Source organism: Brachyhypopomus gauderio, chromosome 6, assembly GCF_052324685.1.
Source record: "Brachyhypopomus gauderio isolate BG-103 chromosome 6, BGAUD_0.2, whole genome shotgun sequence".
Classification (NCBI taxonomy): Eukaryota; Metazoa; Chordata; class Actinopteri; order Gymnotiformes; family Hypopomidae; genus Brachyhypopomus; species Brachyhypopomus gauderio.
Genome location: NC_135216.1, coordinates 31,169,876 through 31,184,490, shown reverse-complemented (window position 1 = coordinate 31,184,490; position 14,615 = coordinate 31,169,876). Strand labels below are relative to the sequence as shown.

The window sequence follows — 14,615 nt, the reverse complement described above, 5'->3', positions numbered from 1 at the left end:
AGGAGCCTGCTGGGAGGCCTGTAGGCTCCACCCCTCACCACTGCCCATTGGTAGACGCTACATAACCCCCCTTACAAGGATCAGCGACCCACAAAGCTCGCACAAAGTCTTCCAGATGGGCCCTCGGAGCCCGCCGTGGTCTCTCATTAGTCTCTGATGGTAGTGCACTAGCGTGAGCAAGGTCACCGCCTCCATCATTGTCATGAGTGTCACCCGACTGCCTGCACGCACCCTGTACACGACCTCTCCCAGGACCTCGGACCTCCAGGACCTCGCACGGGCCCTCCCATGCGGACTGTAGTTTTGGGGAGCGCCCCCGTTGCAGACGAGGGTTATACAGCCAAACCCGGACCCCTGGGGAGAGGGGTTCTCCTGAACACCGGGAGTCGTAGGCGCATTTCTGGCGTCCACTGGCATTGCCCTGGTGTGCCTGCGCCATCTGGTGGGCTGACAGGAGGTGCTGTTGGAGTTGCTGCACAAAATGGTGAGGCTGCTGGTTTCCGCTGTCTGTGCCCGGGGGAGCTCTGAAGGCCAGCTCCACTGGTGTGCGCAGCTCTCTCCCGAACATCAGCTGCACCGGCGTGAAACCTGTTGTCTCCTGTACTGCCGACCGACATGCCAGCAGGACTGCTGGTAGGTGTTGGTCCCAATCGCGCTGGTGCTGGGCTGTCAGGATCGCCAGTTGTGTAACCAGCATGCGATTGAAGCGTTCTACCAGGACGTCACTCTGGGGATGAAGGGGCGTAGTACGGGTCTTCCGAACGTTCAACTTCCTGCAAACCTCAGCCATAACAGCAGACTCAAAATTTCGACCTTAGTCGCTATGTAACTCCTCCGGGAGCCCAAACCGGCAGAAAAACTCAACTAGTGCAGTCGCTACAGTTGTAGTACTCTGATTAGGTATAGGTATTAGGTATTCAACTGGTGGCCCGCAGGCCAGATCCGGCCCTTTAATGAATTTGTACTGGCCTGCGGCCCAACAAATTACGTTCACCACCCCCCACCCCCCCTCAACAAATTACGTTAACTTTACATCAACTATGACAGAAAATTGTCTGGCCCACAGGTCAGACCTCTCTGCCAAATCTGGCCCGCAGAAAAATATAGTTGAATAGCCCTGTACTAGAATGAAACGGTTACCTGTGTCTGACGCAGGAAAGGGGCCCAGGATGTCCATGGCCACTCTCTCGCCAGGTCTGTTTCCCTGGGACCGGCTGCTCCCAGACTCTGTATAGCAGGCCATCACAAATTTTCAGGTTATCCCAGTTGGCCCTGAGCACCTTTGCAGTGGGCCCGTGTGGCGTTGTGTCAGTCCAGGTAGGTGTATTGTAGGATGCATGATCGGTACGGATTGATGATCGGTATGGTCTCAGCACAGCCACGATGGCTAATAGCTCTCTGCGCGTCACACAGTAGTTCCGTTCAGGCTTGCTAAGGGGGAAAGCCAGTGTGGGCGTGTCACTGAACTTCTCTCGGAGGACCGTGAACGCTCTCTCCGCGGGGTCGTCCCACTTGAATTCTGCGTGCTTTGCCATCATTCAGTGTAGTGGTTCCGCTATCTGTGCGAAGCCTCGCACAAAACGATGGTAATAGGAAGCTAGTCCGAGAAAACTCCGCAGCTCAGTGACGTTGCGAGGTCGTGGCCAGTCTCGTACTGTCTGTGTCTTCTGTGAGTCTGTCTCAATTTCTGCGCCACTGACGATGTGACCCAGGAAATTCGCTCAGCGCCTGAACAGCTCGCACTTCCCCGGGTGTAACCTCAGGTTTGCCTCTCTGATCGCTTTGAACACCGTTTGCACACTGTTCAACTCATCCTCGAACGTGGCTGCGTGTACTAGTACATTGTCCAGGTAAACAATGCAGCGGTCTCTCAGGGCATCGGCCAGTACATGGTCCATGAGGTGCTCAAAGGTTACGGGAGCATTACAGAGGCCGAACGGCATGACTGTGAATTGCCACAGACCTGTACCTAGCGTAAATGCTGTCTTCTCTTTAACCTCGGGTGCTAATGCTACCTGCCAGTAGCCACTATGCAGGTCAAGAGAGCTAAACCAAGACGAGCCCGCTAACCGGTCTAACGCATCGTCAATGCGAGGGACAGGGTAAGAGTCTACCTTCATCACCGCATTCAGCCATCGGTAGTCCACGCAGAACCTCCAGCCACCTAGCTTTTTCTTCACTAGCACCACTGGGGCAGCCCACGGGCTGCTTGACGGCTCAATGACTCCCGCATCAGCCATCTCAGCTATTTGCCGCCCGATGACCTCTCTCTTTGCCAGCGGTAATCAGTGTGGGTGCAGTCGGATGGGTGAAGCATTGCCAGTGTCAATGTAGTGCTGTACAAGGTCGGTGCATCTGCAATCTTCCTCAGACTCTGCAAAAATGTCCTCGTTTTGTCACAGTAATTTCCAGAGTTTTGGTTTCTGTTATGAGGTGAGTTCATTGCTGCTGCGGTCCCACAGTTCATGGACGCAGCTTCTCAGTCTCGCATTCTCATTCCGCTGTTGTATGCTGGCTAGCTGGCAGGCATTTAGTTTGCGTTGGTAACCGTTGGTAACTCGTGTGTGCCGCCCACAGCCTCTGAGGTTTCACTTTCTGATACCAGCGCTGCGTGTTCAGCTCCTCCGGCACGGGCAGTGTCCCCCCGAGAAGGCAGTGGTGATCTCGACTTGGTGGTGCCTCACCCGGCTCCTCTAGTGTCACTGTTCACCTCTGGCACTGTGTGTTCAGCTACTCCAGAGGTGGCGGCTCCACCCGAAGGAGTCCGGGGCGACACCACCAAGGAGCCTCGGGACTCTGTTCTATCACTACAGCCTACGCCAGCCAACGTCATTGTTTTTCTCCCCACTTTTAGTGTTCTCGCTTTTGTATCCAGTATAGCTCCGACTGCAGTCAGGTAATCCAGGCCGTGGATACAGGGCTTGCTGATGGGTGCTAACCAGAAGTCCTGTGCCCATGCCTGGCTGGCCAGACTCACCTCTAGCCGTTTCTTGCCCCACATCTCTACTCGGGCGCCTGTAAGGATCCGCAGGTGTGCGTCGGTCAACTGCCATCCCTCGTCAGGGAGTATACCGGGGCGCAGTAGTGAGACGGTAGACCCAGTGTCCAGTAGTGCTTTGACTTGTACCCCGTCTAGTCAACAGTTCACCCACAACCCAAAGCGCGTGTCAGCTCTTCTCTTAGGGGGCGGGGTCCTGTGGGACTGCCTGTCCCCTATTGGGCAGCCCCGTTGTTGTTTCCCGCTGGCTCGGGTTCTTGGCAATGGGTGGCTCTATGTCCCCGCTTCTTGCATCACCAGCAAACAATCCGTGCGTCTGTCAGCCTGCTGAAGCCCATTGGTCTAGCGTATTTCATGGCGAAACATTGGGCCGTTCTCTTCGGGCCGTGTTCACTTAAGATTAATTCTACTCGCTCTGCCTCTTTGATCGCCCTGTTCAGTGACTCCGGAGCCGCTAGCTGTACTTGACGCCTCAGCTAGTCTGGTGCGAGTGCGTTCATGAAGTAGTCCAGTGCTAGTTCCTCGCGAGCTGTTTCGGGGAATGTAGGGTATGCTTGGCGGACCATAGTGCTGACCTCAGCTGCCAGCATGCCTATGCGCTCTCCTCGCAAACGCCGTCGTCCTGGGAGCTGTTTCTTGATGCTCACGGCGGCTTGTATCTGTCCGAAACACTGTTGGAGTGCTCCCACCAGCGCTTCTAGGTTGCCGTGTTGTTCTGCTGGCACATCCAGTAGTGTTTGCAAGGCTTTTCCCTATAGGGCCAGGCAGAGCTGTAGCGCCGTCTCTGCCGTCGTCCATTTATAAAAGCTTGCTACTCCGCGTAATTGCGCGTGGTATGGTTCCCATGCCTGCTCGCCATCATAGCGTGGGATCCGTATCGTCATGGCCCAGTATGCGTCTCGACCGGTGGCAGCCTTTCTCTGGTGGGGTAGCCCTGCTGTGTTGCTTGCTGCACCGTTGCCGTCAGCATAGTCGGCGGCCTCTCTCCCGCGGCCCTTCTTGTCGCGCTTGCGCCGTCAGGAGGCCCAGTTTGCCCATCTTCCCTCTTTGTCCGTTTCTTTCGCCGTCGAACTGTGAGGTCCTGGACCGAGTTGCTGGTACTCGCAGGCCAGACAATCCCGCTTCTGACACCAATGTAACAGCGTTTTGTCAGGAAGATAGGAATGGGCCATGACAGCAATGTTTACTTTAACTGTGTTTTATTAACAGAATGCTAATAACAACAACAAGTGGCAAAACCACACTGACACTAAGGGGAAAAGTGTCAGACACCAACAAGCATACAACACACATCCAGGGAGACCGTTGAAACTCACCAAGGAGCCTGCTGGGAGGCCTGTAGGCTCCACTCCTCACCACTGCCATTGGTAGATGTTACAATATATTACATTTAGAAAAGAACTATTAACAAACAAACACATTTTATTGAAGATGAGAAATGCATTGATATCACAGACTCTAAAAGTCTCATATGGGGGATGGTTTAACCAGACAAAATCCTGTGTTAAAAATGCACTATAGTAATGTAGAAATAGTAAAGTACACTAGTAATAGTAGCATTGTACAAGCTGAAGCCCACCTGAACTAGAACTTTAATTAATAGTGTTAGTTAGAAGGGAAACTAGAGCAGTTATGTTTAGTTTATTTAATGGTCTATTGGTCATTTCTTTAAGCTTTGATTAGGGTCCTGTAGCTATTTCAGCTCACTCCTGGTCTACTGGTAATTCTGAGGTTGTATTCTTAGTGGTTCTACAACTCATTTAAGCTTTTAATTGCTTCCTCTTTAGTAAACTTCCTCCATTCTGTGGGAATCTCCCCATGGCCTGTGAACTGTTTCTTGTAATAGTTTTCTAGCTCTTTCTGAAACCTGCACACAAACCACTTCCAGTATGGCATCTCTGAGTTGTCAGGAGTGATGTTCCATCTGGCATGTTCTCCACCTGCTTTTCGGTACTCTTTAAAACTAAACACTCCAGCAGAGGTGCGAAAAAGCAAATCACTTGAAACAGCAGTTGTGCAGAAATCAATTCCGATGTTATTTGAGAACTTGAAAGACCACCCATTGATTCCACAGTTGCGATGGAAACGGACCATGTGATCTCCAGTGTGGTCCTCCATTGTGTTGGTGCAGACAGCGTTGCAGAACGGGCACTGCTCCCAGCAGCACCTGCAGAGATGTTCTATCAGAATCTGATCAGGTTTCTTCCTGAACATTTCCAGATTGAGGTCAGATACACTACAGCTTAACTTTGAGGTGATGTCTTTTAGACCATTTTTTACAACCTCTTGAAGGAAACCCAGGTCTGTAATTTCTTTCTGATCAACACATTCTTGTTCTTTGAATTGAAGCTCATCTTTTAGCTTAATGGATAAATGCTGTAGCCATGTGTCCACATTCCCTCCACAATCCTCCACTGTTGCTTCATTCACAGCAGCCATCACACACTCTCCTTTAGATGAGATGTTCTTTTTCAGTGTTTCTGTAACCTCTGGACACTTTTTAATAAAGTTGTTGACTTCCTTTGTAATGAAGTGGTTAAAATGCTCCTTGGGTTTGTGAATGTATTCTATATAATTCTCAAAGTTCTCCTCTTCTGCTAGGGATGTCAGAATGTGTTTTTCTAGATTTGACCGATTTCCACTAAATGCAGGAACTTCACGTTTCATTTTCTCAGTCAGATCAATGGCGGTTTGGTCGTATGCAGCCTGCAGGATAGAAGGCTCAAGTTTCTGCACTATGAACTGAGCAAACACAGCTGTAGAAGTCGCACCACTGCAGTAGTTCTTGAAGACCTTCAGGTACTGAGGCTTCTGTTTCTCCAGGTACTCTTTCACATCATTGGCTTCCTTGAATTTTTTGTGTAGCTCAGTAAACTGTTCAGCTGCAAAGTCACAGAGATAGAGGCAGAGATCTACTGTGAATTCTTTTTTTAGTTTATATTTAGAAATCTTGGATTCATGCTCTTTTACTTTAGTTTTAATAGAGGCAATTATTTCTAGAATGTAGATGTGATTGTATCCCTGTTCTTCAATGGGTTTTCTCTGAATTTCTTGTTTAGTTTCTTTGATAATGTTTTCAGTTACTGTATAATCAACAACATCTGGACTTATATTTTCATCCTCCTGTTCCTCGGTTGATTGTGGATTTTCTTGACAAATTTCTTCATGTTTGCTAAGAATAATGTAGTCTATATAATTTCTTATAATGTCAATTTTTTTGTACATGTCCTGATCCTGTCTTTCACGAACAAGGTGTAGCTCAAAGCTTTCTGACATCGCACATATGACATCAGGCCAGATGTTGATGTCTTCAAGTAATGGTGTGTTCTGTGTGAGGTTCATCACCCACTTGGACCACACATCTTCAAATTTGTTCTTCAGGTCATCTTCATCCATTCCTTTATTCTTCATGCTATATGCTAGCTCTTTGCTCAATTTAAAAAGCTCGTTTTCATTATTTGACTTTTCACGGTCTATCTTTTCTCTCGCTATTTTTAGCTGAGCAACTTCATCCAGTTTTCTCTTTGCTTCTTTCACAAGCTCTTCATAAAGATCCTCAATTTTTCTCTCAAATCTGTCATGCCACTGGATCAAAATGTCTTTATCATGGTCTTCACTGAAGAAGTGATTAACTGATTCATCCACCTCTTTCTTTGTCTCTTTCATTTGTAGCACAATATAATTTTTCTCAACCTTTAAGGACTTTTCATTGATGACTCTGTAGTGTAGTTTGTTCTCAAGTGCCATCATAGTACTCCTTAGGCTCCAGGTCCATTTACTGTATTCATGTTCCAATTTCCTGTATGCTGCCACCTCTAGAGTGTTTCTGAAGCTAAACACAAAATTCTCATTTAGAAGTGCATTCCATAGATTGCTGATATGGGATTTAAATTGCGACAGTCTCCAAACACATTTTGTTGACATTTTTGAGAGAATGTTTTGCTTCAGCTCCTGAACATTTCTGCTGTAGCATGGGTTTGGTGGAGCCATGGGTGGACTGCCCTCCCATAGCTGTGCAAAGTACTTCACATCTTTCTGAACATTGAATGTTATGACATCACTGAAACACTCAGCTTCACTGTCTTCTTCTTTGGCTGCTACCTTGGTCATCTCATCCAGTTGATCTTCTAAACATTTCCTTTCTTCTGCTGTCTTTTCTCTAGCAGTGATTTCTGAAACATTTTGATGTACAAACATGCAGCTTGGATTCAGTCTGACCTTCTTCATTCTCAGGACAGCTTGAACAACAATTTGAAGGATGTCCTTAATCTCAGCAGGGTTCTCTCCAAATATGTTGACCAAAGTCATATTTCCAAGACCTATGATGAATGTGGCAAGTTCATTGTCATGACGTATCTTTGCTTTTCCAGCTCTGAGACCTTCAGTGTCAACAACTAGAATGTAGTCAAACTTCAGTTTTGCCTTCATCTCCTCTGACACTTTGACCAGCTGCATGAAGGCTCCTCTGGTGCACCTGCCTGCACTGACTGCAAACTGGAGTCCAAACATGGCATTGAGCATGGTGGATTTACCAGAGCTCTGGATCCCCAACACTGACAGCACAAACACTCTCTGGTCTCCCAGGATCTTGATGAGTTCATCTAGAACTGCTGAAACCCAGACCTGAGGAACATGAGCAGCATCTCCATCCATCAGCTCCAGTGGAAGCCCATTTTTGATGAGCTCTGCTGCAAGTCTTGGAAGAATATAAAACTCTTTATACTTACATCCTGTCTTGCCTGTTTGTACAGATATTATTGCCTCATATATCTGACCCATCTCCCTAAAGATGTGTTCCAAACCAAAGGTTGATGCACTCATTTTATTAGATATTTCCTCAAGTTGTGTTTGGGATTGGGTCATTTTGTCTGACTTGTCATGCTTCTTTTTCAGGGCTAAAACCTTTGTCCACTTTTCATCATACTCGTGATGAAGGGCAGAGAGGTCTTCTGAAGTACAGTTGTCTAAGAAAATACCAATCCATTTCAGAAAATAAGATTTTTCATTCCCTTCTAGAGATTTCAGTGTAATAATGAATTGTTTCATGAGGCCAGACAGTCCATAGTTGTGCTGCTGTTCACGAATTCGCTTCATTTCCATTTGTTTTTTGCTCTTCTGCATTTCTAATTTGTCTCCTTGAAGTCGATACAGGTCTTTGTTCATCTCACACCAGTCATGCCACAGTTTTCCCTGACAGGGTAGATGATTCTCCTTTAGTTTATACACTTCATTTCCATCCAGTAATCTCATTACCTCCATTGCATAATTTTTTCCTTTCTGGCAATCAGGTTGATTTTCATCAATTCTGAGCACTTGATTTTTGCACAAATCTTCAAGTTTGAATACAGGTGATGACTCTGAGAGACATTCTTTGATAGATTCACTGAGGTCTGTAGATACATCTGACTGATTTCTGTCTTTAAGTCCAATTATATATTTTCCTGTCTTGGTCACACTGACATCCGAATCATCCTCAGCAAGTAGACAAATTAAAGATTTTGGGCCTTTGAAAAGCTTCTCTAGCACCATCATATATGTACTATTTCCCTGATCAGATAACAGTGCAACATTCACAGAGGACATTTCAGTCAGAATCTCCAATTGGTCCTTATAAGTTTCTGCATCACCATGTAGATTACAGAATGCTACACAGTCAGGGAAATTATCAGTTTCGCTCCCAGATGGGAGGTACCAGGCGATCTCCACCACTCCATCCGTCAGTAGACGGGTTCTGCTGCTGCCTGGACAATGTCTGTGGAAGAATGTGTTGTGTTTTTCATTGATCAAACTGTTCATCAGCTGAGACTTGGATGAGGACACAGAGCCCAGCCTGAAGAACGCCACCATTGGAGTTTCTGCTGAATAAACTGGTTTAGTTAAAGTGGTCTTTTTACCAGTGGTGTCCATGGTCTTCCAGCTCTTCTTAATTTGTCTAAATGTCCACAGAGGAAACTCAATCTCTCTGGTGAAGGGATCAGGCACTAACAGAGGCAGAGCGTACTGACACTGGGACAGTTTGGTCACTATGAGCTGCTTTAGGAAGCTGTCTGAGCAGTGGAGCACTGCCATCTGGACATCCATGGGGTGGGTGCGATGTTTTTTATTATTTTTCCTTTCTGAGCTTGTTGACTTTTTGGAAATAAAATCAAAACCATCGCTTTCTTGTTCATGTTTTATAGGGCGATTTACGTGACTCACTGTTTTTTCTGTAATTATGTGTCTTGCTTTGTAATCCATCATCAGAATCCTTTGCACAAAAGTTTCAGCAATGTTTCTCTCCATGCACGGTGTTAGGCCACACACTGAAAGTGTTGTTATTTCAAGAATATCTGAAGTCTTCCTTTTTTGTTTGTACTTTTCCCTGAGATCAAGTCTGAAGAAAAGTTCCTCTGTATTTGCCAAGTTTAGCTTTTCCTTTTCTGCACATTTTAATCCATCTTCTGGCAATGTATTCTGTAAAATAAAAATACAAATAAAATTGCATTCAAAAGTTGTCTTACACCACAAATAAATATATACTGTTTCTATAATAATGAATCACGTAGCTGAAAGTTATAACATTAAGGAAGTTTCCAACTTGGACATTTGTGATTTGTGTATAAATGTATTACTATTTTAGAATGAAAAACAAATTATGTTGCTGTAATGATGTACGATTCCTACATGTATGATTCCTGAGGTGATTTACATTACTTAAATACATTAAAGTATGTAAATGTACACTGGTGATGTAAAGTCATGCTTTGCTTTCTCAACAGGGATTAAACAGGGTGTTGTCTGACAAAATAAACAATATTGAACATATATATATGGAAGTACTGAAAAGCTCCACAGTATTTTCCACTAGGTGTCCAAGAACTCTCCAAAGTGCCACGCCTTTATCCAAGATGTTGGCCACTATACATCAATGCAACTTTTTTTGCTAAAACAAAATAATAACATGCCACAGAAAGTCCAGAAAGTTCATAGCTTCATTATTAATTGGCCAAAAAATGATATAACTTCCAAGACGCTATCTAAGCTAACCATGCCAAGAGGCTAAATGATGCTGAGGAAAATACTACAGTACTTAAATGTTCTAATACAGCCTATATTCTAATATTTAGTATGCATTCTGTTTATTCATACTCACTTATGCAACTGCATCCTTCATAGCCCTTCATAGCTCTTCTTTGCCATTCTTAGCTAACTTCCGGTTTAGCATTCTACCCAAACAACTCAACATAAACTCCAGCTAAAGCAAACCATTTCTTTTTCTATGATGTCCAAAATATATGCAATCACAATATTCACTAACAAAATAATCTACAACTGCTTCAGTTTCGTCAAACTCTGAAGAGCTTATCTTAGTTTAGCTTAGCATGTTTACAATCAATATGGCTTGTTGTGTTGCTGTCTCACTCAGGATCATAGCAGCTCACTCAGGATCCAGCCATGAATGTCTCCCCAGGTCACAAGGAATCAGGTAATGCTCTACACCAAAAAAACCCTCTGCAGTTCAATAAAAAAACATCTAGAGTTCAAGCACAAAGAGAAAGAAGTGAGTCCACCATCTTCTGTGTATTCAGATGATACAGTGGACAACCTTGCCGAAGGGAATAGCCCCCCCTCTATCAGTGTTGGCAGTCAAGGTCTGTTGGTTAGGGAACCAGTCTTGTGACTGGAAGGTTTTGATTACCAGTCCTTAGGCCTTGACTGAAATACACCCCTTGCACTCAGACTGTTCTCTCAGACTGTTCCTTTATGCACTGGCCAAAATGTGCTAAAAATCTGCACTTTTAGTTTTTTCTAACTTAAATCATTAGTTAGCAATGATGAGAGTACTAATTAAAAAACTGTTTACCTGTCCTCCTTTTGATGGTTCTTGTCCAATGTGTGGAATGTCCACCTCATCTTTTTGTAGGTGTGAGCCATGGTCTAGCAATAAAATGAAAAATTAGACTGTAAAATAAACACAGGTAAAATTGATGCTATATGTTTTTGACAAGGATCTTCTCTAGTCATGGTCCTCCCATCTCTCAAAGCTTCCATTTAGCTTTTTTTCTTTTAGCTATATGTCATCATTCAGTTTCTGGTCTCTTGTCTGTGTCTTGTCTCGTAGTTATATCACTTAGTTGTAACATTTCCCTGAATAAACAAACTCACTTTCTCACTTCTGAGTATTTTGGAAGGTATCTGCTATTTAGGAAGATATGAAGCTGTTTATGTTTATGAAGATCCATCAATGTATTAGTACCAAAGTGTTTGTACAACATATGAATCTGAATGATGCAGGTGGTTCTGATCACCACTATTAATGTGAACATGTACTTCTCCCAGCAGAATGTTCTGCACAGTGAAGTCTTTCTGTGTGGAAAATTCATATCTATTGGTTTCACTTTGTAGACATTTGTTCAGACAAACATTCATCTATTTAAATCCAGTCCAATTTATGCAGTGTACATTTTTTTAGATTTGGAAATAATAAATGTAAAGAGTAGAAAGTCATTCTGCTGCATTTACATATTTATAAATGTGCATTTTATTATACTTGCATTCTTTTTAACTGCATTAAATCATATAAAAAATACAACTCAGTTTTCATTGTAGTCATTTTTAATACAATGAAAACTGTATAGTCATAAGTCATCCCTACCTAAAAATCAAGGAGAAATAAGAAGAAATAAGTGTCAAGGTTTCACCCTTTTTTCCCCTTGTGTTGTCTTGCCGGTCTTTCCTGCTTTTTAATGAGGCGTGGTACATCTCAGCAGTGTAGCAGTGTGGGTTGTTCTCAGAGACCAGATGATCAATCTTCTCCAGCAGTGTCCTCATCTCTGATTGGTTGTTCATGCTCTTGCTGCAGGTGTGATATCTGTCTCCACACTTCTTCAGCAGTTCTTCTAGAACACTGTTGTTCTTCAGGTCGTCTATGATGGTGTCACGGTCCTCCTCTCTCTCATAAGTGAACAGAATCATCACATATGGTAGAACACCTTCACCAAAACTGCTCTGTAGCCATTCTAACCCCAGCTTATCAGCATCTGTTAACTGACATAGAATGAAAATAAAGGCATGGATTTCATTTTCTTTGACGAGCTGACCAGTTGTCTTGTCTACAGTATCCAGGTAAAGTTCATCCTCTTGCAAGCCAAGTATGTTGATTACTGATATGTTACGCCCTGACACCATCCTTGATTTGGGAGCAGTTAGAGAGAAATCCTCTTTCTCTAGAGGTGCTGGCTCTTGTCCGAGCAGAATGTTCTGATCTCCAAAGAGAACTGCAGATGTGTTTCCAAAGAGCACAATGGTGAGATCGGGCATCTGGTCACCTACAACACAACACCACACTGATGTTACATCACAACCAGTACAGCACCGCAAAATCGACTCATCAGACTAATCAGACTCATCAGTTCACTCTTACCCATCTTATCAGACTCATCAGTTCACTCTTACCCATCTTATCAGACTCATCTGTTCACTCTTACCCATCTCATCAGACTCATCAGTTCTCTCTTACCCATCTTATCAGACTCATCAGTTCACTCTTACCATCTTATCAGACTCATCAGTTCTCTCTTACCCATCTTATCAGACTCATCAGTTCACTCTTACCCATATTATCAGACTCATCAGTTCACTCTTACCCATCTTATCAGACTCATCAGTTCTCTCTTACCCATCTTATCAGACTCATCAGTTCACTCTTACCCATCTTATCAGACTCATCAGTTCACTCTTACCCATCTTATCAGACTCATCAGTTCACTCTTACCCATCTTATCAGACTCATCAGTTCTCTCTTACCCATCTTATCAGACTCATCAGTTCACTCTTACCCATCTTATCAGACTCATCAGTTCACTCTTACCCATCTTATCAGACTCATCAGTTCACTCTTACCCATCTTATCAGACTCATCAGTTCACTCTTACCCATATTATCAGACTCATCAGTTCGCTCTTACCCATATTATTAAAGGATCCACTGCTACAGCTCTCTGTTTGTGTCCAGTTCGTTGTCATCAGACTCAGCTTGGGGAGACTGTTCCTTGTTCTCTGGTCACTCTCCTTAAACACAAACAATTGACAGATTTTACATGCAAATGCCACATTAGAAAGGGACCCGGGGATGACTGTTATGATAATAATAATAATAACAATGTTTTAGCTTTGCGTGTGAACCCTCCTATAATTTCTCACCTCTGTTTGACAGTAATCAGTACCAACTCAGCATCTTCTTTCATGTCTTTCATGCAACTTTGCTGAGACAGAAATAAAAATCATGATGGGACCTCTGTGTCACCATAATCCTAATCCCATCCCACCCCCCTCTCATCACTGTCACCATAATCTTAATCCCTCTCATCACTGTCACCATAACCTTTATCCTGCCCTGCCCCACTGAAACATTCTCCATGGTTGTGTAGTTACTAATGTCATGGAATGGCATTAAAATGGAAGCGATCACGCCAAGTCTCAGGGAAAAAGGATGGTTTAATAGTAAAATTGCGCAAACCAAAACCCGTGAACTGATCCAAATGAAGGATATAATAACCAGCGGTCAACTGGTACAAAGACAAGACATATATAGAAAAACAAACGACCCTCAGGTGAGACAGATCATGGGCTCCGCCCACCCGAGAGACGAACACAACGCAACAATTTGACAGGACAGCTGCTGCTGTAGACGGGGGCGACCAGTAGGGGGACTGCCATACCGTCACACAATAGGAAAAAAAAACAAAAAAGACTATTTACAAAAAGTAAAACATGTATTTACACATGTATTTACACATGTTGTTTGGAAGGCAAAGTGTGGTCACATGTTCATCAGGAATTTCCCTCTGGGATCAATAAAGTATCTATCTATCTATCTCTATCTATCATTCACGTTGCATTTTGTTAATTGACCTATAAAAATTATTAACGCTTGTGTTTGTGAAAGTATTTGTACGGTGCAGCAGTGTTTGTACTTCCACACCTGCCCAAACCCTTTTTTACACACGTAGATGTGGAAGGTGAGATCTGACTCACCTGCAAGACCATTCAAGATGAACACTAATTCTGAGATACTCTTGTCTGAATCCAAATATCACATCTAACCCTAGAAACTCTGTTCTATTGGCTTATTTGTGTTAAGAACAGTGTGTGTGTTTTATTTATGTGTTAAGAACAGTGTGTGTGATTTATTTATGTGTTCAGAACAGTGTGTGTGTGTGTGTTTGGCTGTAATCATCAGGTATAAGAGCCACATCTGAAATTTATGACATCAGTGATTATATCAATAATGACATAATTGACACATGGAAATTCATGAATTCTACTGACAATTAAATTCTGAAAGAAACACAGCCATAGTTTCTTGGAATCTGGAGTTGACAGAGACAGCATTATAAAGTATAAAGCATTGTTATAACCAACCCCAGACTACAGAAATGTTCAGTGCTATTTTCAGTATATATGTGATCATCTTTTCAACATATTGTTAAAGCATAATGAGTTAAACTTAATTCCAATGGGTAAAATAGTTAATAGGAGTTTTAAAATAAATCCAACCTGGTTAAATTGTCCTTCGGTCTTCGTCTGTCTGGTTCTACATTTATGTCTGTTGTGATGGAGACACTGCAGACAGGAAC

The 14,615-nt window shown here is 43.7% G+C and overlaps 1 protein-coding gene across 4 annotated transcripts in view; it reads right to left on the bottom strand.

The window, feature by feature from the left end:
• LOC143517685 (interferon-induced very large GTPase 1-like) overlaps window positions 1–14,615 on the bottom strand; it is a 14,832-nt gene extending 217 nt beyond the window's left edge. The window contains exons 1-7 of one of the 4 annotated variants that reach the window (XR_013132017.1): window positions 14,536–14,615; window positions 13,180–13,241; window positions 12,945–13,047; window positions 11,680–12,306; window positions 10,842–10,915; window positions 1,141–9,451; window positions 1–773 (exon numbers count right to left, since the gene is read on the bottom strand). The exon at window positions 1–773 is cut by the window's left edge and continues 217 nt beyond it. Coding sequence is in view for 2 of the 4 variants with exons in the window: in XM_077010427.1 (XP_076866542.1) it covers window positions 4,748–9,451; window positions 10,842–10,915; window positions 11,680–12,306; window positions 12,945–13,002 (5,463 nt within the window). In the remaining 2 variants the exon portion in view is untranslated. Of the gene's footprint in view, window positions 9,452–10,841; window positions 10,916–11,679; window positions 12,307–12,944; window positions 13,048–13,179; window positions 13,242–14,535 lie in introns of all 4 variants that reach the window. The other 3 variants (XR_013132018.1, XM_077010427.1, XM_077010428.1) reach the window with 3 other exon arrangements.